The 25,298-nt window shown below is 36.0% G+C and overlaps 1 protein-coding gene across 1 annotated transcript in view; it reads right to left on the reverse strand.

Annotated features, from left to right (window-relative positions):
• The window catches only part of CSMD3 (CUB and Sushi multiple domains 3), a 1,747,434-nt gene that overhangs the window by 753,197 nt on the left and 968,939 nt on the right, over positions 1-25,298 (reverse strand). The window contains 1 exon segment of the mRNA XM_053715303.1: positions 1,382-1,584. Coding sequence (XP_053571278.1) covers positions 1,382-1,584 — 203 coding nt within the window.

Raw genomic sequence — 25,298 nt, forward strand, 5'->3', positions numbered from 1 at the left:
GTTCAGACCATGGAAAGCACTTGTTTACTGGTGGGTGAATTTACCCACCAATCAGCAAGAACAACACAGTGTGTTCACCAAAAATGGGCCGGCATATAAACTTACATTCTTGCATTTCACATAAAGATACCAAGAGAATGAAAATAATTTGATAATAGGAGTAAATTAGAAAGTTGCTTAAAATTGCATGCTCTATCGGAATCACAATAGAAAAAATTTGGGTTTAGTGTCCCTTTAATATTTTATTTACAGATGCTACATTCAATATAAAACATTTACTTGCAATATTTGTATTTCTACGTTTCTATTTAGTGTATATTTACAGGTAAAACCATAAAATTGAAGGATAATTATATAAACTTATAAACCACCAATCAGATCACTATTGAGAGGATCAGAAGCTATTTTTTATATAGAATACTTCTTTGTTGAAAACGATGTAGTCAGTCAATAGCTTGATATAAGTACTCAGTTTAAATGTTCATTAAAGTAACATAGGAGGAAAAGCATCTTCCTGGTGTGCAAAAATGATTAAAAAAACAAATGGTTAGTAATACAAGTTAAAAAAAGGGCCACATACTCTAAACAAGCAAAAGCTGTGGAGACAGTTTTTATGTTTACAAAGTATGTAGTCTTTTTGTGAAGGTCTAATGTAATATGTTTACTTTCTCCCCTTTACATAAATATTTAAAGGGTTGTTAAATACAGTAAAGTTGCATAATCAATAAATACATAGTAAAAAGGTAGAGCAATAGCACATACTCTGAATTTCAAATGCCCAGTAGTTGTTTTTTTTTGATAAATTTGAAATTTCTTCCATTTGCCAGCCCCTGTATCATCTGACAGCCATCAGCCAATCACAATTCCATTTATATATACCCTGTGAACTCTTGCACATGGTCAGTAGAAACTGATGCCGCAAAAAGTGTGCAAATTAAAAGAAAATGCAAAATTTCATAATAGAAGTAAGTTGGAATGTTAATTAAATTGTATGCTCTATCTGAATCATGAAATATATTTTTTTTTTACTTTAGTTTCCCTTTTGTATTTGATACTATAGTTTGTACTTTGCATCATCACCAAGCAACAGTTAAATATAAAAAGGGAGAATGGTTCAAATATATTTTTGTACCGTTTAAATGTGTTTGTTAAACAACATGCAGAAAATTGTTGACATGTGTATATTGCCTTAGCTGTGATGCAATTGTCATACTGCCTTGATATGCATTAAAGTCTGTATGAGGCAGAGGCATAGAGAGAGGAGGAGGTATGACATAGAAACATACAATTCATGGTTTTGACAAATACTAAAGGTTTTGAGCATTGGCTTGCAGCAATCACTGAAAATAAATAAATAGAAATAGATAGAAAAAATACATACTTGAAAACTGTATGGCAAATCCTGATTTGCTTATATAAAAGTCAGTATCAAACTGAATTGTAACAATATTTAAAGTGCTGTGTATTCCTTCAGGAATAAGAGATCCACTAATTTCTTTCAGTAGCATTTCATTTTCAAGTGGTCCATCCCAAACCCGGAGAATATCATGTGAAGCTTCAGTATCAAATGCCAGAAACTGAAGGCTGTAAAAAATAAAAGCAGAATACCTGTTATTTTATATATAAAGAAAAAGCTCTAGACACAAAATTCTATATTTATTTACAGTTTATCTGAACAAGTAGGTGGAGAAAATAATATAACATGTGTTTGCCCAACACTCATTTGAAATTCAAGTGCTTTGATTATGAAATAGCATCAAGTGTGAGGCTGATCGAAATCACTGTGAAAAAATGTGTACTTTAACGATGTTCCAACAAATGGTATCATACTTATTGCATGACTGTTTTTAAAAATCCTGTGTGTGTATATAAATATATATATACAGTATATATATATATATATATATATATATATATATATATATATATATATATATATATATACCTGTGTGTGTATATATATATATATATATATATATATACATACACACACACATACATATACATACACATAAACACAAACACACACAGTTAGAATCAAGTCTTGCCAACAGGCGTTTTAATACTACACTTCACTGTGCGAGGCGATAGAATGATAAAAGCAGTATCGTTATCTGCAGTGAATGTGTAATATAAATTATCCTTTTATACAGTATTGAATGAACAATACAATTTAATGTGTCAACCAAAACTCAGCCTCTTTTGTTACAATACAATAGTGAAACTTACAATGGATAAAAAAAACTATATGACCTGGGGGTTGTGAGCTGAATGGAAATGTGTATATATAGTGTTATATTTTATTATACTGTAAAATAGTATAAGTATTTTTAAAAAGTTTATTATTTAAGTAGACATCTTTTGACATGTTCTCTACTTTTACAAACAAGATTTTATATATTGTATATCAATATCCAATAGAAAACAGACCTTTTTTTTACAATAATGCATTTTTTTTAAATATAGTACTATGTAAAACACATTTTTAACATTATATTTTTATAGTTACTACAAGTTCACACTGTACTGACTCTCAAATAAATTAGTTTCCCAAATAAATGGTCACACTAACAAAAAAGGGTAACATATAAAATATATGACGCAACAAATTATAAAGCTAACTGCAATATAAAAGAAAACAGTGAGTTATATCGCCTCTAGGGAAAACCCTCAGTATAGACAGAAAAATAAACACTAGAATTCTTATCCCACAGGTGCTTGGTTGTTCTACTGCTTATACTAAGCTCTGTATTAAGCTTCGCAAACACAAGATAACTGGAAAACACAAATGGGGGCACCGCGTTATATATCCCTTTATGATGGGTACTCATGTATTCAAATACACTAAACAAATGGTGTCTATGAGGTCGATTTATGAAGCAGCAGACACTGCTTCCGACCCACTTCGCTTCAGGTCTGCCTGAAGCGGAAGTTAAGAAGCAGCGGTCCTTAACTCGTCCACCACCTCTGAGGTGGCAGACAGCAATCAGCCTGATCGGATACGATCGGGTTAATTGACACCCCCTGCCGCGAATATGCAGGGGGCGGCATTGCACCAGCAGTTCACCAGAACTGCTGGGGCAATGATAAATGCCGACAGTGTTTGCTGTCGGCATTTGTCGATGTGCGGCGGACATGATACAATACAGCATATAATGTCCGTCTGCACCTTAATAAATTGAACCCTATATGTGTACTGGACCCTCTGGCCTCTATTTATCAAGGTCTGTCAGACCTGATCCAACAGTGTGGATCAGGTCTGACAGACCTCGCTGAATACGGCGAGCAATACGCTCACCGTATTCAGCATTACACCAGCAGCTCACAAGAGCTGCTGGTGCAACACAGCCCCCTGCAGACTCGCGGCCAATAGGCCGCCAGCATAGGGTTGTCAATCAACCCGATCGTACTCGATCGGGTTGATTTCCGGCGATGTCTGTCCGCCAGCTCAGAGCAGGCGGACAGGTTATGGAGCAGCTCGCCACAAACACGGGGCATCAAGCTCCATTCAGAGCTTGCTAAATATGCCCCTCTGAGCCATTCAACTAACTCACTCCGGATTAGCTTCAATACACACTATAACACTTAATTAAAGTTCAATATTAATATTTTTATTAATAAAAACATCCAATATGAATATTAACAATTACAATTTGGCATATAACTGCTCAAAACATTATTCATTTTAAGATCACACTTCACTGAACCTGTTCTAATCACACAGCACAAAATGATCCTATCTGTTACAATGCTATCTCAATATTAGAAGTAAAACAAAGAATGTTCCCTCTGTACTGAATGGGTTAACATCACCACTCGTCTGTACAGTGAGGGTTAACCCACTGTTTATAATATTTCCCCTGCACTTGGCGAGACTGACAAGATTTAAATGATCAAAACACAAACAATAGAAACCTTAAAAGGACACTAAACCCCAAATTTTACTTTCATGATTTATGTAGACAATACAATTTTAAACAACATTCTAATTTACTTCCATTATCTTTTTTTTTTTCATTCTTTAGATATCCCTTGTCAAAGAAATAGCAATGCACATGAGTGAGCCAATCACACAAAGCATTTATGTGCAGCCACTAATCAGCAGCTATGGAGCCTATCTATATATAATTTTCAGCAAAGGATATCAGGAGAATGAAGCAAATTAGATAATAGAAGTAAATTAGAAGGTTGTTATATATATATAAGAATATCTAACAAATATAAAAAATGCTAACATAACCTTACACTGATGCTAAATATTCAGAAAAAGTCCAATCCAGTAGTAAGTTGTTATATTTTGAACACAGTAAATCCCTTGAAAATTAATAAAAAACCATACAATAGTGTAATTATGAAGTTCTGGAACAAAATATATAGTGTGGCAAATCTCTACTGACATGTTTCAAAGCAACAAGAGTGCTCCATGCAAAGCCCACACCTAAAATTATACTGTCAGGCAAACAGTTTACTTTGAATACAAGCAATATATATTTGTTTAAAAGCATTTGTTTAAAAGCATAAAAACAAGTAATTCACTGTTTAACACATAGTCATTTAAGGCTTTTGTCCGTAAAAACAGTCAGACTGAAACATCAGTCTGCATTTACACATATAGTGCTAGATTACAAGTAGAGCGCTATTTAGTACTTCCGCTAGAGCGCTAATTGCCCTAGAAGTAAACTTTTTTGTGCGCCAGGTTGCGTTGGTATTATAAGTTAAAAGTAAAAAGTAATTGCGCTCGCACTAACCTGACGTGCACATACAGCTTACTTCTAGATCAATTAGACTGTCTCACAAAAGATAACCTATTACCCCTTAGGAATCAATAGAGAAAAAAAGTGGGGGGAAAACCAGACTCGCACGCTAACCCGAACTCATATATTCATATATAGTCTATCCCGACATGAAAATATAAATATTTCACATTCCAATGTTATGCACATAGCAGAAAATGTTCTATTTATTCAACAGTACATATTTATACATACATCCAAACAATGTTTACCAAGCACTCTCATTTCTTAGTTCAATTGCCCAGGTGCGGTGCATAAATATAAATATACACTTAGCAAAATAGAGACCGCACTCGTAGGCCTTAAAAAATCCACCTCAGTGATTTTTAATCGTAACGTTTCGGGGTTTCCCCCTTTGGGGAAACCCCAAAACATTACGATTAAAAATCACTGAGGTGGATTTTTTAAGACCTACGAGTGCGGTCTCTATTTTGCTAAGTATATATATATATATATATATATATATATATATATATATATATATATATATATATATAAAAATATATATCTGATGGAATATTGGTACAATATATATATATATATATATATATATATATATATATACAGTATATACTGTATATATATATATATATATATATATATATATATTTACAGGAATATCTATTTATTTGTATATAGAAAATATTCTGCTATGTGCAGAACATTCGCATGTGAAATATTTACAGTAAATACACACTATAACACTTAATTAAAGTTTAATATTGCAGAAACAAGTTTTTTCATCTTTGCATCTACCTAATTGCAAAGCGCTCTAATATATGTATGTATCTCTATGTTAAAACCCTTTGCCTGCATTTTTTGTTCAACACCTGAAACCTCTTATCTTTGAGCCCTTATAACTTGTGTGCAACATTTTTTATGGAATAATTTTTATTAGACAGTATTATGAGTGTAACTGTACTGTGTAATGTATTTTTTACTAATTTTGTGCAATTTTATGTTTTGTGGAAGTCACAGTAATCATTCTAGCGTAAATTGCAAATGCGCTCAAGCCCTGTATGTCAGGGAAACTTTCTAGCTTAATAGATGACGACGAGCCCTATTAATCCTCTCTATTACTGAATCTCCCCAGAACAGACTACTAGTAACAATCTCCCTATCTTGGGACAATCAATACTACTCCACTGTGGCATTTTTGGATTCTGGAGCTGGAGGAGTGTTTTTAGATGAAGCATTTATCCAGCGCAATCATATTCCAACATTGCTAAGCATACTCCTGTGTAACAACATTAGGAAGGGACCCTCTTAGGACCTAAACCTTTCAGTTTTGGTTGGAGCTCATAACCAAGAAACTTTATCTTTCAATGTCATCTCTTCCCTTAGGCATCCAGTAATATTGGGTTACCCGTAGATCTGTAAACACAACCCATCTATTTACTGGCCTGCTGGTTATCTTTCTGCCTGAAGTTCTGATTGCCAATCTCGTTGTCTCCTAAAAATCAGGCCTAATTATTTTCCTGTCTGCACAGTGTATGTCGATCCTGAAGTTCCTTCTGCTTATTCTGACTTTGCGGATGTGTCTAATGAAAAAGAGGCTGAGGTACTTCCTCCGCACCATGCCTATGATTGAGCCCTAGACTTACTCTCTGGAGCTCCTCTACCCAAAGGTAAAACCTACCAGCTTAAAACTGCAGACATCAAAGCCATGGAAGAATATATCCTCTTCTCCTGCTGGTTCTGGGTTTTTCTTTGTCATTAAGAAGGATGTTGGTCCACGGCACAGCATTGAAAACCAAGCCCTCAACCACATCACTATCAAAAATCGATATTGACTACCTTTAAATCCTGAGTTATTTGATCAAATCAAGTGCTCCACTATCTGTACTAAGTTAGATCTTAGGGGTGCATATAACCTCATCAAGGCTGGTGATGAGTGGAAGACTGCATTTAACAATCGGGCAGGGCATTACAAATATTTAGTTATGCCTTTTGGACTCTGTAATGCCCTGGCCGCCTTCTAGGAATTTGTTAATGACAGCTTTAGAGATATTCTCCAGATCTTAGTAGTGGTTTACCTGGAAAATATCCTAATCCACTCTCAGGATCTGAAAATCCATTGTAACCTTGTTTGTATGGTTCTTCAGTGCCTTAGAGACCACAGTCTATTTGGCAAGCATTCTAAAATTCTTTTTTTGGGTTACATTATATCTGCTATTTGATTTCAAATAGATTAATTAAAAGCTATTGTTTACATGAAACATTCTCTGCCTTCTGCTCAGTTCTTTATGGAAGTTGATGCCTCTAAAGTAGGTGCTGGAGCTATCCTATCTCAGCGAGATGGAGTTACTAGTTAAATTCTGTTGCCTACTTTTACAAAAAGTTTTCCACCACCAAGCAGAATTATGATGTAGGAAACTGGGAGATCCTAGCTTTAAAATGATTATTCTCAGAGTGGAGACATCTGCTAGATGGCAATGAACTACCTATTGTGGTTTAAACTGACCACAAGAATTTGATCTACCTTGACACTGCTTATAGACTTAATGCAAGACAGGCTTGTTGAGCATTGTTCTTTACTTTTTTAATTTTGTGGTAACCTATATACCAGGTATAAAGAACACCAAGGCCAATGCCCTATCTCACCAATTTACCTCTGAAAAAATATGTTCTATAATTTCTTCCATAATTCCTCCTGAATGTCTTATTGCCCAATTTTCCCTGACTTACAGAGGGATATTTTGGCTGCTCAGGCTCAAATCCCCTCTCAGTTACAACTTACTTTGTAAGAAAGTTTTGCAATGGGCTCACGGTCACAAGCTATTGTTACATCCAGGAATAAAACAGATTACTCCTCATCTGGAAAAGCATGTTTGGTGGCCATCTATAAAAAAATACATGGTTGGTTTTGTTACTGCCTGTTCTGTCTGTGCTGCCATCAAGATACATTGACAAGCCCCTCAAGGATTACTTCACCCATTACCTGTGCCACATTCTTCTTGGAGCCATATGCAAATTGATTTATTTGTTGACCTTCCTATTTCCAGGGACAACTCAGTAATTTGGGTAATTGTTGATCACTTTTCCAAGCTCATTCAGTTTGTTACTATGAAGAAGCTCCCTTAGACACTCAGTCTGGCATTTTATTTCATTTAACATATAATTTGCTTGCATAGTATTCCTGAAGACATAGTCTCTGACAGAGGTCCTCCATTTGTTTAATCTTTGTGATTAGCTATTTTTAAACAACTGGGCATCAAAAACTCTGAGCATGACAACTGGAGTGAGTTGCTACCCCTTTGAGCAAGGCACTTCTCCTTGAAATGTTCACCATGTCAAGTTGCCTTAGGTTATCAACCTAGGGTATTACCTTTTCAACCCTCAATAACCAAAAAGATGTTGACCCACCTTACTAAACACTGGAAGAAAATTAGAGCCACCTGAACCAAATTGTGTGGTTATCTGCTAAGAATATGAGACTTAAACCAGTGACGTGCAGTGAGCTCAGAGGCTAGTGAGGCAGTGGCTATGATATGCCTGATAAGCACATATATGAGCCTAATATAGGTAACTTAAATTTACAATTAAATTAGCAGATTACACAATGACGATTAGAATTGTATCTAATATCTTGTATTTAAGTCTCTGCAGACAGTCCCCTTATCTCAGGGCTATTTATTTATTATCTATTGACTTGCATTTTAGCCAGTTAGTGCTGTGTCCTGCACAACTCCACGTGAGAGAACACAATGTTATCTATATGACACACATAAATTAGCAGTCTCTTGTTGGGAAAAAGCTAATAAAAAATCATGTGATAAGAGGCTGTCTGCAGCGGCTTAAACAGTCAGAAATGTAGAGATTAAACGGTTATAAAGTATATTAATATAACAATGTTAATTGTGCAAAGCTGAGGAATGGGTTGTAAAGGCATTATCTATCTTTTTAAAGAATAGCAATTTTGGTGTAGACTGAAGGCTTCCAAACAATTTGACCACATGTTAAAACCATAAACTCCCTAATGCAACTAATGCATAAAAAAATGCAGGGGATGACTGGCAAGGAACCAGTGGGCAAGTACAATTCAGTGGCCCAAGTACTAAAACCCTGCCCACTTTGAAATTCTATATCTAATAGTTAAAATATAAGGGAAGCAAAGCACCTAAGAAATTATAAAAATAAGGCTATAAAAACAGAATTTTAATGCAAAAAAATATATATACTAATTATTATAAACATCCATGTACAGCCCTAGAATACTGCTGAAATCATGTACATTTCCAGAAAACTGCTGACATCCATGTACAGTCCTAACATACTACTGACATCCTTGTACAGCCCCTTACAAAACCATTAATCAGGGTCCCCCACACATACATAGAAACACACACTCCCAAACATAGATTCACATACAAACAGAAACACACTCAGACACACAGAGGAAATAACACATACAGACACACACACACACACACACACAGTGACTCACACATAAACAGACACATACAGAATCACAAACAGAAATATACACTCAGATATACAAGAAGACTCACACAGACACACTCAAACAGATACACACAGACACGCAAGCACCATCAGATACCATATACACATATGAACCAACATACACAAAACCAGGCACCACATGCACACAAACAGGCACCCAAAAAGCACAGACAAGAAGCCACATACATCCTCACTCACACATACACAAGCACCCACAGGAATACACACTAAGAGGCTGGCTAATCTACAAATATTTACAGACAAGCACACACACACTCAGATACACACACAAACACACTTCCACGTGACTTTTACATGAGTTAAAGAGATAGGAAAGTCAAAATTAAACTTGCATAATTCAGATAGAACATGTAATTTTAAGACGCTTAAATTTACTTCTATTTCAAATGTTTTATCATTCTCTTAGTATCCCTTGTTGAAAAAGAATACGCACATATCATACACCAGTGAGAGCTGCTGCTAATTGGTGCCTGCACACGTTTGTCTCTTGTGATTGGCTAACTAGATGTGTTCAGCTTTTTGCCAGTAATGCAATGCTGTTCCTTCAGCAATGGATAACAAGAGAATGGAGCAAATTTGATAATAGAAGTAAATTGGAAAGTTGTTTAAAATTGTATGTTCTATCTGAATCATAAATGAACATTGCTGGGTTTACTATTCCTTTAAATATATAATAGTTGAATAAAATGTTTTATTAATATTATATGCCAGTTGTACTTGACAAGATGCTCCTACTTACTGTGTGCCACTACATTCGATTAAGATTAAGGGCCTTTTACAACCACTTATTACAGTTTTCTGCCACATGACTCCCTTCCCTCATTTATGCCACTTATCTATTCCATATTAAAACTGTATAATCTGTTCCCCTACTCCCATGAATGCCAGCTAAATGCCACAATATACCAGGCAAGATGCAAGACTCCCTGCCCCCATACATTTCATGAGAGATATCACAGCTCTCTTTAACTTGTGGATTTAATATGAAAACCACTAATAATATATATATATATATATATATATATATATATATATCACATAAAATAATTTTTTAATACTAAAAATATAAAAACTATAGGCTAGATTATGAGTTTTGCGGTATGAGTAAAAAAGCAGCGTTAAGCCTCATAACGCTGCTTTTTCACTACCACTGATATTACGAGTCTTGCAGGTTTAGGGGCACCACACACTTTTTTGGCCTTAACGCAAATTAACTTATGCAATTTGCGTAAAGTCTTTTTTCAGTAGGACTTCCTTTGCGCCGGTACACCCTATACCACCAAGATCAATACCATAAACATTGCCGCCACCTACCTACATTTATTAACCCCTAATCTGCCGCCACCTACCTACATTTATTAACCCCTAATCTGCCGCCCCCAACATCGCCGCAACTATACTATATTTATTAACCCCTAAACCTAAGTCTAACCCTAACACCCCCTAACAAATATAATTCAAATAAATCTAAGTAAAACCTACTATTAATAACTAAATAATTCCTATTTAAAACTGAATACTTACCTGTAAAATAAACCCTAAGCTAGCTACAATATAACTAATAGTTACATTGTATCTAGCTTAGGGTTTATTTTTATTTTACAGGCAAGGATGTATTTATTTTAACTAGGTAGACTAGTAAGTAAATAGTTATTAACTATTTAATAACTACCTAACTAAAATAAATACAAATTTAACTGTAAAATAAAACCTAACCTGTCTTACACTAACACCTAACCTTATACTACAATTAAATAAATTACCTAAATTAAATACAAATAACTAAATTAAATACAATTACCTAAATTACAAAAAACAAACAAACACTAAATTACACAAAATAAAAAACAAATGACAAGATATTTAAACTAATTACACCTAATCTAATAACCCTATCGAAATAAAAAAGCCCCCCCAAAATAACCCCCCCAGCCTAAACTAAACTACCAATAGCCCTTAAAAGAGGCTTTTGCAGGGCATTGTCCCAAATAAATCAGCTCTTTTACCTGTAAAAAAATATAAACAACCCCCCAACAGTAAAAACAACCCCCCAAATAAAACCCTAAATAGAAAAACCTAAGTTACCCATTGCCCTGAAAAGGGCATTTGGATGGGCATTGCCCTTAAAAGGGCATTTAGCTCTTTTGCAGCCCAAAGCCCTAACCTAAAAATAAAACCCACCCAATAAACCCTTTAAAAACCTAACACTAACCCCCGAAGATCCACTTTCAGTTTTGAAGACCGGACATCCATCGTCAACGAAGCCGGGAGAAGTCTTCATCCAAGTGGCAAGAAGTCTTCAACGAAGCCGGGAGATGTCTTCATCCAGACGGCATCTTCTATCTTTACCCATCCGGTGCGGAGCGGCTCCATCTTCAAGACATCCGGCGCAGAGCATTCTCTTCTTACGACGACTCCCGATGAATGAAGGTTCCTTTAAGTGACGTCATTCAAGATGGTGTCCCTTAGATTCTGATTGGCTGATAGAATTCTATCAGCCAATCGGAATTAAGGTTGAAAAAATCCTATTGGCTGATGCAATCAGCCAATAGGATTGAACTTCAATCCTATTGGCTGATCCAATCAGCCAATAGGATTGAGCTCGCATTCTATTGGCTGATTGGAACAGCCAATAGAATGCAAGCTTAATCCTATTGGCTGATTGGATCAGCCAATAGGATTGAAGTTCAATCCTATTGGCTGATTTCATCAGCCAATAGGATTTTTTCAACCTTAATTCCGATTGACTGTTCCAATCAGCCAATAGAATGCGAGCTCAATCCTATTGGCTGATTGGATCAGCCAATAGGATTGAAGTTCAATCCTATTGGCTGATTGCATCAGCCAATAGGATTTTTTCAACCTTAATTCCAATTGGCTGATAGAATTCTATCAGCCAATCGTAATCTAAGGGACACCATCTTGGATGACGTCACTTAAAGGAACCTTCATTCATCAGGAGTCAACGTAAGAAGAGGATGCTCCGTGCCGGATGTCTTGAAGATGGAGCCCCTCTGCGCCGAATGGATGAAGATAGAAGATGCTGTCTGGATGAAGACTTCTGCCCGTCTGGAGGACCACTTCTGCCAGCTTAGATGAAGACTTCTCCCGGCTCTGTTGAAGGCTTCTTGCCGCTTAGATGAAGACTTCTCCCGGCTTTGTTGAGGATGGATGTCCGGTCTTCAAAACTGTAAGTGGATCTTCAGGGTTAGTGTTAGGTATTTTTAAGGGTTTATTGGGTGGGTTTTATTTTTAGGTTAGGGCTTTGGGCTGCAAAAGAGCTAAATGCCCTTTTAAGGGCAATGCCCATCCAAATGCCCTTTTCAGGGCAATGGGGAGCTTAGTTTTTTTTATTTAGGGTTTTATTTGGAGGGTTAGTTGTGTGGGAGTTGGGTTTTACCGTTTGGGGGTGTTTGTATTTTTTTACAGGTAACAGCGCTGATTTCTTTGGGGCAATGCCCCGCAAAAGGCCCTTTTAAGGGCTATTGGTAGTTTAGTTTAGGCTAGGGGGGATTATTTTGGGAGGGCTTTTTTTATTTTGTTGATACAAACAAACAAGTGTCGACGCTCCAAGCAACATCCGTGGCTCCGACTGTTGAACCGGCAATAGTACCGGTAAGGTGATCCAACCTGCTCACATAGACGGAGTACTGTAGCGGTGGCGAAACGAAGCAACAATAGACAAAAGATACCCAACAGGAAAGCAGGCACTACAACGAGTAATCCAGGTAAAAACAGGAACTTTAATCATGTAGAAATTTAAAAGTATGACAGCAACAACCGCTGTGGACATGCACAAAAAACAATGACAGGAGGACAAAAGACAAGACGTGTCTGACTAGTTTCGCATCCCCTGTAGATGCTTATTCATAGACATCATGTCTATGAATAAGCATCTACAGGGGATGCGAAACTAGTCAGACACTTCTTGTCTTTTGTCCTCCTGTCATTGTTTTTTGTGCATGTCCACAGCGGTTGTTGCTGTCATACTTTTAAATTTCTACATGATTAAAGTTCCTGTTTTTACCTGGATTACTCGTTGTAGTGCCTGCTTTCCTGTTGGGTATCTTTTTTTATTTTGATAGGGCTATTAGATTAGGTGTAATTAGTTTAAATATCTTGTAATTTGTTTTTTATTTTGTGTAATTTAGTGGGATTTTTTTGTAATTTAGGTAATTGTATTTAATTTAGTTAATTGTATTTAATTTAGGTAAGGTTAGGTGTTAGTGTAAGACAGGTTAGGTTTTTTTTACAGGTACATTTGTATTTATTTTAGCTAGGTAGTTATTAAATAGTTAATAACTATTTACTAACTAGTCTACCTAGTTAAAATAAATACAAACTTAGCTGTAAAATAAAAATAAAACCTAAGCTAGATACAATGTAACTATTAGTTATATTGTAGCTAGCTTAGGGTTTATTTTACAGGTAAGTATTTAGTTTTAAATAGGAATTATTTAGCTATTAATAGTAGGTTTTATTTAGATTTATTTTAATTATATTTAAGTTAGGGGGTGTTAGAGTTAGGGTTAGACAGGTTTAGGGGTTAATAAATTTAGTATAGTGGCGGCGATGTTGGGGGCGGCAGATTAGGGGTCAATAAATGTAGGTAGGTGGCGGCGATGTTAGGGGCAGCAGATTAGAGGTTAATATTTAACTAGTGTTTGCGAGGCAGGAGTGCTGCAGTTTAGGGGTTAATATGTTTATTCTAGTGGAGGCGAAGGGGTTAATAACATTATGTAGGTGTCGGCGATGTCGGGGGCGGCAGATTAGGGGTTAATAAGTGTAGGTAGGTTGCGGCGACAATGGAAGCGGGAGATTAGGGGTTAATAAATATAATGTAGCTGTCGACGATGTCGGGGACGGCAGATTAGGGGTTAATAAGTGTAATGTTGGTATCAGTGATGTTGGGGGTGGTAGATTAGGGGTTAATAAGTGTAAGATTAGGGGTGTTTAGACTCTGGGTTTATGTTAGGGTATTAGGTGTAAACATAAAATGTGTTTCCCCATAGGAATTAATGGGGCTGCGTTACTGAGCTAAACGCTGCTTTATTGCAGGTGTTAGACTTTTTTCAGTCAGCTCTCCCCATTGATGTCTATGGGGAAATCGTGCATGAGCACGTATAACCAGCTAACCGCTGACTTAAGCAGCGCTGGTATTGGAGTGCGATATGGAGCTTAATTTTGCTCTACGCTCACTTCTTGCCTAACAACGCAGTGTTTTTGTAAACCTGTAATACTAGCACTGTAGGTAAGTGAGCGGTCACAATAATGTGCAAGTAAGCACCGCACCCCTCTTACCGAAAAACTCGCAATCTAGTTGCAAGCTTTTTAATAAATGACAGACAGATCATCATATTACAGAAAGACAATAAAAAGTTAGGAGTTATAAACAGGAAAACCCAAAAGCATGGGAAACTGCAGTAAAAAAGGTGTATTTATTGAAGGAAAACAACTGTAGGATGACAGATTGAAGTGCTGAACTTAAATCAATCAGTGTATCTAATCCACATACATAGAAACAAAATCAGCACAGTTTTGTTCTCTTTAATTTTCAGTGCACATAACTAAGATATTTAGAAGTGTCTGGACACATTAGATCTCACCTTATATGTTGGGTGACAGGACATAGGAGTGTACTCAGCACTGACTGTTTAAAAGGAGGGAAAGTGCATTGTTTATTATACAGACCAGGAGAGGTTCCTGCATAAAAAAGGCAGTAGCATTTTATTTTTTTGCACAACAAGGGCACCAGCTAGTGACAACACAATACTTACTGAGAGCTGTAGTAATAGAGCATGCTCTGCAGTCAATGTTGTTAACTTGTTAAAAAGCAGCAAATTACCAGGTCACATTAAAACAAAATTATTCACAATAAAAAGTTCAAATAAATTGCCAGCAAAATGTAGGAAGCTATAATCATTACCAGCACTCCTCACAGTCACAATCAACATTGTTAATAAGTAGAAAGCTTACAGTTCACATTAAAAGCATTAATATTAACACTATCATTTAACAGAATGAGGAAAGCTATAAACCCTACCCCTTACTGTGCACTTCTTCCTCCAGTTCTTATTCCCCCTTCTTGTTTCTAGTGAAGCCTGTGCTGGTGGGAGGGTCCCAGACCAGATCACAGTAACAGCAAGTCAGTGAACATCAGACAGGGCCAGCCCTGCACCCTGCATAACTAATAATGTCAAGAAGAGTTTACAATGAGTTTTTTACGTCTCTGATTGGCTCCCTTGCTAAGAGGCATCATGAGGGATGCCTCCTATTGGTCATTATTTTTGCTTCAGGTAATTTTAAGGTAGTTTTACCCCTAGTGGGTGGTGCTGCTGCTACTGAAGAAATGTATCCATGTTTTGCTGTATGATGCCTCTCCATAGCATTACATGGGTGAAAATTATTATTTTTTTACAATTTTAATTAAAATTAATTTAACTAAATGTTGCCTCCCCTGTCTTAAACAATCCCTGACTTAAACAATCCTGTTCCAAATTAGGTCCTAGATTCATATATTTCAGTATCCTGAGTCAAGTTAACCCCATGGCCTACCAATTAAGCTTTCCTTAGGATCTTCAAATCCCTAATACCTTCCATGTGTCTCTTTTTGAAACCTTTTCCCAAGAATCACTTTTCGCTACCCTCTAGATGTCCTCCACCAGTCTCTGTGGAGGTTCATCCTGAATAGGAAGTTCATAAGATTCCAGACATAAGGAAAGACAGCTGCAATATCTTGTGGACTGGAAAGGATAATGTATTGCAGAGAGAAACTGATGTACATGCCCCACAACTTATCCAAGTTTTCCATAAAAGAAAACCAGCTAAGCCCTGGACGCTACCTAAGTTTGCCTACCTCTTTGATACCGTCATCTGCCTGATGTTCTGATTTATGACCTAGGCCTTTACACTGACCTGAGTTTGCCTTCCCCTTTGGTACTGCCTTCTGCCTGATATTCTGTTGCTGACCTTGGCTTAGAGCCTGTCGTGTGTTTATCTTATATTTTCAGCCTGCTTTATCAAGGCCAGTATAGACCATCTCCATTTTATCTTCTGGGTCCCTATGCTATTTCCAGGGCTGCTGACAGTTTTACCTGCCACTCCACATGACGCTGGGATAAGAAGACTACCAGCCAGGATTGGAGTGTGTGGAAGATTCTCTCGCAGGCCTGATAACAAAACTATATTGCTAATCAGTTAAAGCAATTAAAACCACAACATTTGGTTAAAACTATTACATCTACCAAATTTATAGAAACACGATTAAACACGGATTATGAAAATGTTTGTAAGTGTAAAAAAATCAAATCTGTTTTGTTAAAAAAGTAGTGTCACTGGATGAAATATGAGGTGTCTCAGAGACAGAGGGCCTGATATTTAAAACCTTGCTGGCATGGAGAGAAATCACACAAAATCTTTGGGATATTTTTAAGATCTTGTATTGCAATGTAGGAGTCTCTATTTCTCAAGATAAAATTTGTGTTTATACATTTTTTTTAAGGGCCTCACTGTACCAACGAGATTTCTTAGAATAATTCTGACATTGGTGATGGGTGATTCAGGGCATTCTGTCGGGGTTCTCTATTTTTTACATACACTACTGGCACAGCATGCCACATTTATAAAAACTCCTATGAAGTATCTTGTCAGAATTGCCCACTGTTTGAAACCTGATGAGGTTGTCTTGGTTTTTTTTTCTTCCAGGTTTTCTTTCATGCATATATTATAGTGGAATGTTTTATGCTGGGTTTTTTTCTTCCCATTCTAATTACTTTGTTCTTTGACATTTTAAAGCCAGTTTTCTGATGTTGGAATTCTTCACAGTGGAGCTGGGTTCTACCTCGTGAGAGGTGAACAGTGACTTGATAGATCCTATTCCATGAAATATAATAAAGTCAATTGCAGCTCATGTACGTGAAGAGGGGCAGATAAAAATCTCTTTTAATGCACACGTTGGGATGTTGCTTAGTGTTCTTTTTTCACAAGATTGTTTCTGGGCCATTAACTAATAGGTAGAATGAACATTTATTTCAATCAACCAATGAGCCTCAGTAGGATCTACACACGTTCTACTGCTGCAATTAACATGTGAATAGCTTTTAGGGCAGAAAAAAAAAACTCAAAATCAAATGGATAATAGAAATAGTGCAGTACAATGCCTGTTTTAATGTTGCATATAAGCCATTATTTCAGATTATCTTTGCAGTTTAGCTCAGTGTGACTGACATAGAAATGAAAATATTCTGAAATCTTTGCCCATTTGTAGCCCTGAAATTAGATGTCCTTTTGTTCAGCTAAGTTCATGAAAAGTCACTGGAGGTAATTCATTGTCATCAAATTATATCACCATTTTCCCTTTATTTGTTTTAGAATATAAATGAGATCAGATTAATGTCAGTAAATTTGACAGTACTTTTAGTTATTGTTCTTTAGAAGAATGGTTTAATGGGAACATTTGGTGGAAGAAATTACAGCACTACAGAGAGGTAGTAAATCTATTCAAAGACTTGTGACATGTTATATTCATTGGTGCTATTAAAAAACATTAATGTTCAAAGAAAATTGACAACACTAGTACAAAACCTCCTCAACACATACCAATAATTGCTCAAACGTAATCCTTATCACCTCAATTGCACTCATATTACAAGTCGAAAGTTATTTTTATCGATAAAGCTAGACAGATGTTTGATACCACAAGTGAACTTAATCCCTCACATAATAAACTTAAATAGGGGCATGCTATAAAATTCATGTCTAATAATCACTCAAGCTCTACGTTGAGGGTGTGCTAAGCCAATGGTGCGATGCAGTGAAGTTCTTCATAGAGCTCTGTGCTTTACTATAAATAATAATGGTTTATTTCAGGTCCTAAAAAGGGCAACAATTTACAGGGGTATTTGTATTACACTTGAGCACAACACTTAACTTGCTACTTATAAAACTAGTGCAATTAGGGTGCTAATTCATTAAAAGTATAGGATGCGGTAAGTTTAGGCCCAAATAAGATGCTTTAGTTAAAATATTTAGCCATCTGCTTGTAATACCAAATTGTATATCATTCTTTGCACTATTGGTTGCTCCGCTTGTAATCTAGCCCAAAATATTTAATTATGTGTAGTAAATACATTTCAAGATGCTGAATGTCAGCTTTTCCAGTACTTTAACCTATAAAGTATGTTGCTGTTGTTTTTTCTACTGCTACACTGAGGCTGGAGTGTTTTCTACAAGATCTGTTATCCTACATTTCACAGGACTGCTTGATCAGAGCAGGAGCTCATTTATACCTGCCTGCAGCAAGTGAGATAAAATAAACAATTGTATTTAGGCTTTTCAGTAGAGTCTGTCCCTGCACATTAAAACAGTTTTAAAGGGACAGCCTAGTCCAAAACAAACTTTCAGAATTCAGATAGGGCATTTAATTTTAAACAATTTTCCACTTTACTTCTATCACCAATTTTGCTTTGTTCTCTTGGTATTCTTAGTTGAAAGCTAAATCTAGGAGGTTCCTATGCTAATTTCTAAGCCCTTGAAGGCCGCCTCTTAGCTCAGGGCATTTTGACAGTTTTTCACCACTATAGGATGTTAGTTTATGTGTTTCATATAGATAACACTGTGCTCATGAACATGGAGTTCATATGAGCCAGCGCTGATTGGCTACAACGCAAGTCTGTCAAAAGAACTGAGATAATGGGGCAGTTTGCAGAGGCTTAGATACAAGATAATCACAGAGGAAAAAGTGTATTAATATATCTGTATTGGTTATGCAAAACTAGGATATGGGTAGTAAAGGGGTTATCTATCTTTTAAAACAATAAATACTCTGGTGTAGACTGCCCCTTTAAATGTTGGTATAAATTTGTTTTCCATTCTGATCTATTTCAATGGCATGATTTATTGCTGATATTTATTATGTGCCTTTAAAGATGACTTTAATGTTACATTAAACTGATAGGGAGATCTATAATAGCATGGTTCCTACACACCATGCTATTGCCTTCAACACCTTACAGGGACAGAATAAAAAGCTGAGCATCTGGACACTGAGCGCTACCACCTTGGAGCTTAGATATTCTAGCACTCTGTGACAGAGTAGGTTCCCATTCAAAGAATAGTAATGTTGCTCACTATTTGACAGTTTTTTATGTGTGTATTAGGTTAGCATACATGATACAAAATGGAAGCTTTACATGACCCCATATTATTTGTGTGGTCTTTTTACATATCTTCTGTAACTTTTAAACTGTGTGTAAAACTGTAGACATTTAAACCTCCCACTCTTGTGTGTACTAATCCAAAATGGTCGATACTGCTATAAAAATACGGACAACATCAATGATCCATAAATATTTACCACTTTTTTCAAAGGGTGCAATAATATGTTAGTTGCAAGATCGTGGTACCAAGTGTGAAAATGGGCAGTTTCACCAACCGCAACCTGTAAAGGTTTAATATCTAAGAACAGATCTGAAGATTGCTACAGGCACATGAAAAAAACACAAACGAATGTCAAGTAGTTACCATGCAGTTATAACTATGTCCAACAGTTGAATGTCTTTTTAAAGAGATATAAAACAGTCTTTTTCATTGTTGTAATAAAAAAAAATAAAAAAAACGCTAATCAGTGGGTTATACTTTCACTTTTAATTCTGAATGAAGAAAGTTTAATTTTGACTTTACTATCCCTTTAAATGTCTTACTTGTTACTTGTCTGTAACGTCTCTGTTTGGAACCATATAGTTTAGGAAGCAATGCATAATGCCCAACTTACACAAAAGCAGGGTTAGTATACTGATAACGGCATATTCATTTCACTACCATAGATTATAGTATCATACTGATTTCTGTGTGAAAGAATTTCTACACCCCATACAATACAATGTTAATATATTTATATTATCAGTCATAGGGCTCTGTGTACTAAGCAGCAGATGCTAATTTGAAGCCCTTTTTGGGCAGGCTCACTCATGCAAGTCTGCTTACTGCAATGTATACACAATTGATAAATAATAAATCACCCATTTGCCACAACTTTGTCCCTCCACTGAATAGTACATGGAGCCAATAACATTAAATAAACTAGCATAAAATTTTAAAACTACATTCAATACTAGTTCACTGAATGCTAAATATAAGAAATAGTCCAAATTCCTATGTGTAAATGACCATTTATGAATACTCTCCAAAAATATAAGAACTGTTCTAGTCTATTAATGTTAATTAACATTAATGTTTACTATTTGTGACATTTCAGGTTTTAAACAGCAAAGATTGATACACACTACTGGTCATATATTTTTGGAATTATTTTATTAAACCAGTTTTTGATTAATTGCTAACTCTCTGTCTGTATAAAAATAGTGTTGGAACAGACTGTATTTCTACACCACCTTTCAAATTATCTAGATAGTATTGTACTGCATGAAGTAGAATATTGTTATCATAATGGTGTGCAATAAAGACATTTAACTAAGGAAAACAGACAATTATAACCATTACAATTTAGGTATTTCCTTAAGACAAAATGAAAAAAATAATACAAAGTGTCAGTGTGTACAGTATAATACACCATCAAAAAGCAATTGGAAACTGGAGGAAACTATGACAGGAAAAGGTCTGGAAGACCCAAAGCCACAACAGGAACAGAAGACAAGTTGCTGAAAATCAACATCTTGAATGATATGCTGTTCAAAGCACAGATGTTTTAAGAACACCTTAAAACTGGTCAAAGAAAACAAGTCTCACTCTCAACAGTGGGAAGGTTTGACAGGGAAAGTGACAGTAAGAAAGCCATTGTAAAATAGAAAAATAAGAAAAAGATGAATGCCTGGGACATGAAGAAGATATAGTGGACTACTGAAGGTCTTTTGAACTGATTTGAAATCTTCAGCTCATCCCACAGGGTTTTTGTAGGGCATTGAGAAGACAAAAGTATGGTTCCTCATTTTTAGACACAAACTGTCAAACATAGAGGAGAAAAAGTGATGGTCTGGGGTTATTTTGCTTTCTACAGAGTAAGCAAACTGTACAGTGACACTGTGAATAAAAAGATTACCACAGCATTTTGCACCACAATACATTTTTAAAGTTTATTTGGGATGGGTGGGACAGAAGGATTACAGCAAAGTAACCTACAAGTGCAACACAGTCGTTGGAGTTTATACAAAAGTGTTGGGAAACATTTTCCAAACAATATTTGATTTCTATTGTAGAAAGAAGATGTGTGTTTGGCTGTTATATATTCAAAGGTGACTACTTCAATGAGTAACAAATGTAAATGTTTATTTTTTAATATAATGATTTTATGATTATTGTTTTTTTATCTCTTTTTTTTTTTTTTTTTTTTTTTTGAGTTTTAAAGATTTTATTGCTCAATGTACAAAGAAAGAACATCTTTGGGAGACGCAGCGCCCATTGCTTACAGTTCTATTACATAGTAACTTAATCTTATTACCAATTTTACATAGATAATGAAGCATTAAAGCATACAATATTTCATGAACATACTAAATAAAAAACCAACAAACAAGATAAGCTAAGAAAAAAGGGAATTGGCAACACATAAAATCCTTATCTTTAGTTGCCTGAGTATAAATAGGAGAGTATTCTCCTCTCCTAATTCAAAAACTAAGAAGCTTTATTCCATGACTAACCTAATTCTGAAGAATTGTTATGTTGCTGTCTAGGAACCTCTGCTTTTAAAGATCTTCAATAAGTGTCATTTGTATCTTCTAGCTAGACCTTGACTTGAATCGTTCTTAAGGTACTCATTCCTTAAGCTAACTATATCCGGACTTATATCTATTGGATATATCTCCCTCACTACAATCTGATTCTCAGGCGATATCAGATCCTTATTATGGCTTCCTTTTATTTAATTGATCCAGACCTGTACTGGGGGATAAAAGTTATCAATTTTAAGTGGGAGGGAAGAGGGGGGAAGGAAAGGAGGGGAAAAAAAAAAAAAAAAAAAAAAACCCAAAACCAAACAAAACCCTATTCCTCGTATGACCATGTTCTGGGAAATCGACCTCGATCTATTTGCTGTTGAAACCAAGGGGAAGAATTAAAGTATCGCACTACATGATTTTGTATGTCTATAGGAAGTGAGGTGATAAATATTTTCCATTTACTAAAAAATCTAGAGACTTGTTTTGGATTGATAGATCTTGTATTGTATTGCTCCAACACCAGTTGGTGCTGGACTTCTTTCAAGAACTCAGTAAATTTAAATGGTTTGGAGATCCTCCAGTTTCTTAGAATTAAGTTTCGGGCCGTCAAGATGAATAGGTTAATAAGTTTATTATTAGGTAGGTTGGTGGTATGTTTACATAGAAACAATACCTGATGTAACGTCAGTTTAACCCTGGTCCTCATTATCTTAGAGGCCCAAAAGTTTAATTTCTGCCAAAATTGGGCTACTTTGGGACAATCCCAAAAGGAATGTGTGTAATCTGTAAACTCTTTACTACATTTAGGGCATTTCCTCTTTTCCCAGCTCCATTTAGCCAGCCTAGCTGGAGTAAGATATGCCCTACTTACTAATTTTATATGGGACTCTTTCCATGCATGCATAAAAGTTGCCCTAGCTACCAATGAAATGCTTTGTGCTATATCCTCCGGTTCTATTATAAGTTTTTCTTTTGCCCATTTTGTTGAAATTTCTACAAGATTATTCAGACCGCCCTCTTTTAGGACTGCTTGATATATTAGGGATATCGTGTTGACCCCCGCATTGTATTGAGAGATTATACTCTTCAAGTTTTTACTGTCTATCCCCGGCCCTGTATCTACTCTCAGTTTCTCCACCCAGTGCCTGATCTGTAAATATGCGAAGAAACTGGACCTTGGGAGATGGAATTGATGGACTATGTTCTCGAATGAACGAAGTCTCAGATTATTGCTTTCACAGATCTGTATTAAGTACTTCACTCCCTTTCTGGCCCAGAGATCAAAAACCGAGGGCTCACAAGCTATTGGAAAACTCGGATTCCCAACTAAAGGTAAAAATTCAGATTTCCTAAAGTCTACTCCTAATTCCTTACAAATTCTCTGCCATGCGTGGACAATATATTTAAAGGTAATCATTTTATATATTTGATCCGGAAGTCTATTTGCCACATGATGGAGAATCGACTTTAGAGTATACGGTTTTATCAGTGTAGATTCAATGACATAAAATGAACTTAGATCCTTTTCAGTAATCCAATCTAAAGCGAATTTTGCTAATGCAGAGTAATTGTATATTTTTATGTTGGGACACGCCATACCTCCTAGGGCTTTAGGAAGTGTTAATTTATAAAGTGAAATTCGTGGCTTCTTGCCCTGCCATATAAACTGATTAAATATCCTGTTTAGAGTAGCTAGGTCTTTCTTATATAGCAGAAGCGGTAAATTCTGCAGAAAGTATAAAAGCTTGGGAAAAAGCACCACTTTGATTAACATAATACGAGCACTGAGTGATAGGGGGAGATTACCCCAGCTCTGTAGTTTCAGAGCCAAGCCCTTAATGCACTGTTTAAGATTCAAATCGTACCACCTATTGGGGTCCCTACTCAATGTAATTCCTAAGTACGTTATCTGAGAAGTTTCTAAAAACGGATGTTTACAGGGGGTTGTAGGTTTACGTATCCACATAATTTCTGATTTTTCATAGTTGATCTTGTAGCCTGAAAAAGAGCTAAAAAAGTTACATAGATCCAGCAATCGAGGGATAGTTGTATTTGAATTGCTAAGGAAGAGCAGAAGATCATCTGCGAACAAAGACAGAACTAACTTCTGTCCTCCTAACTGAATACCCTCCATTTCTCTTCTCAAAAGAATTGCAAAAGGTTCAAGAGATAAGTTAAAGAGAAATGGGGACAAAGGGCACCCCTGACGAGTGCCCCGCCCCAGCGTAATTTCCTCAGTCGCTTCTCCATTCACTATAAGCGAAGAAATTGGTCCCTTATAAAGTTGTGTAATAAAATGTTGAAAGGGGCCAATTATACCAAATTTCCCTAATGCCGTTAACATATGATCCCATATAATCGAGTCAAATGCCTTTTCGGCGTCGATTGTAAGTATAGCAAGGTCTAGTTTAGGCGAGGGCCTTTGTCTTTCTATTTTATTCCAAAAATAATCTAGGACTAGTTGAACTTTCCTGAGGTTTTTAACGGGATTCCTACCGTCATGAAGCCCGTCTGATCTGAGTGGACCAGCGCATCTAGAGGGGATTTCAATCTACTAGCCAGGATATATGTCATAAGCTTGTAGTCCTGGTTCAACAGCGAGATAGGCCTATATGATGTAGTTAGCTCCAAATCCTTACCTTTTTTAGGAATTAGAACAATATTGGAAGCTGCAAAGATCCTAGACTGAGGTTTATTCTCAGTAAAGTAATAGTTAAATAGGTTACCAAGGACCGTCGGAATCTGATCTGAGAGTAATTTATAGAATTCTGCCGGTAGGGAATCAGGACCTGGAGTTTTCCCTAATTTTAAGTTCTGAATAGCTTTTACAATTTCCTCATCAGTAAAGGGTTTATTAAGCTCTTGGAGGTCCTCTTTCTTAATTTGAGGCAATGATATTCTTTGCCAAAGTTGTTGTTTAGCAATAGGGTTAATCTGTTTCTGTGCATATAATTCTTGATAAGTCTGGAAGAAAGCTTCTCTTATTTTAGAGGGATCCGTCAATCTACTATTCCTATGTTTAACTGCTACTATATAATTTTTCTGTTGTCTAATATTAACAATCCTTGCAAGATATTTGGCTGAAACTCCATGAACCCCAGAATATAATGCCTTCAACTTCAAATCCTCTGATGCTGAATGTTGTTTCAAAAAGAGATCATAACTAGTTTTGCTATCTTTATATTTTTGCCAATACTCAGGCGAGGGAACCATCAGGTATCTCCTATAATTGTTACTTAAGGTTTTTGCTAATTGCTCCTTCCTTTTCCCCCAAATCGCCCTCATTCTTATTGTATATGCCTTGATCTCTTCTCTAAAAACTGCTTTCGCAGTTTCCCAGAAGATTTCT

The sequence above is a fragment of the Bombina bombina genome, chromosome 5 (assembly GCF_027579735.1).
Source record: "Bombina bombina isolate aBomBom1 chromosome 5, aBomBom1.pri, whole genome shotgun sequence".
NCBI lineage: Eukaryota > Metazoa > Chordata > Amphibia > Anura > Bombinatoridae > Bombina > Bombina bombina.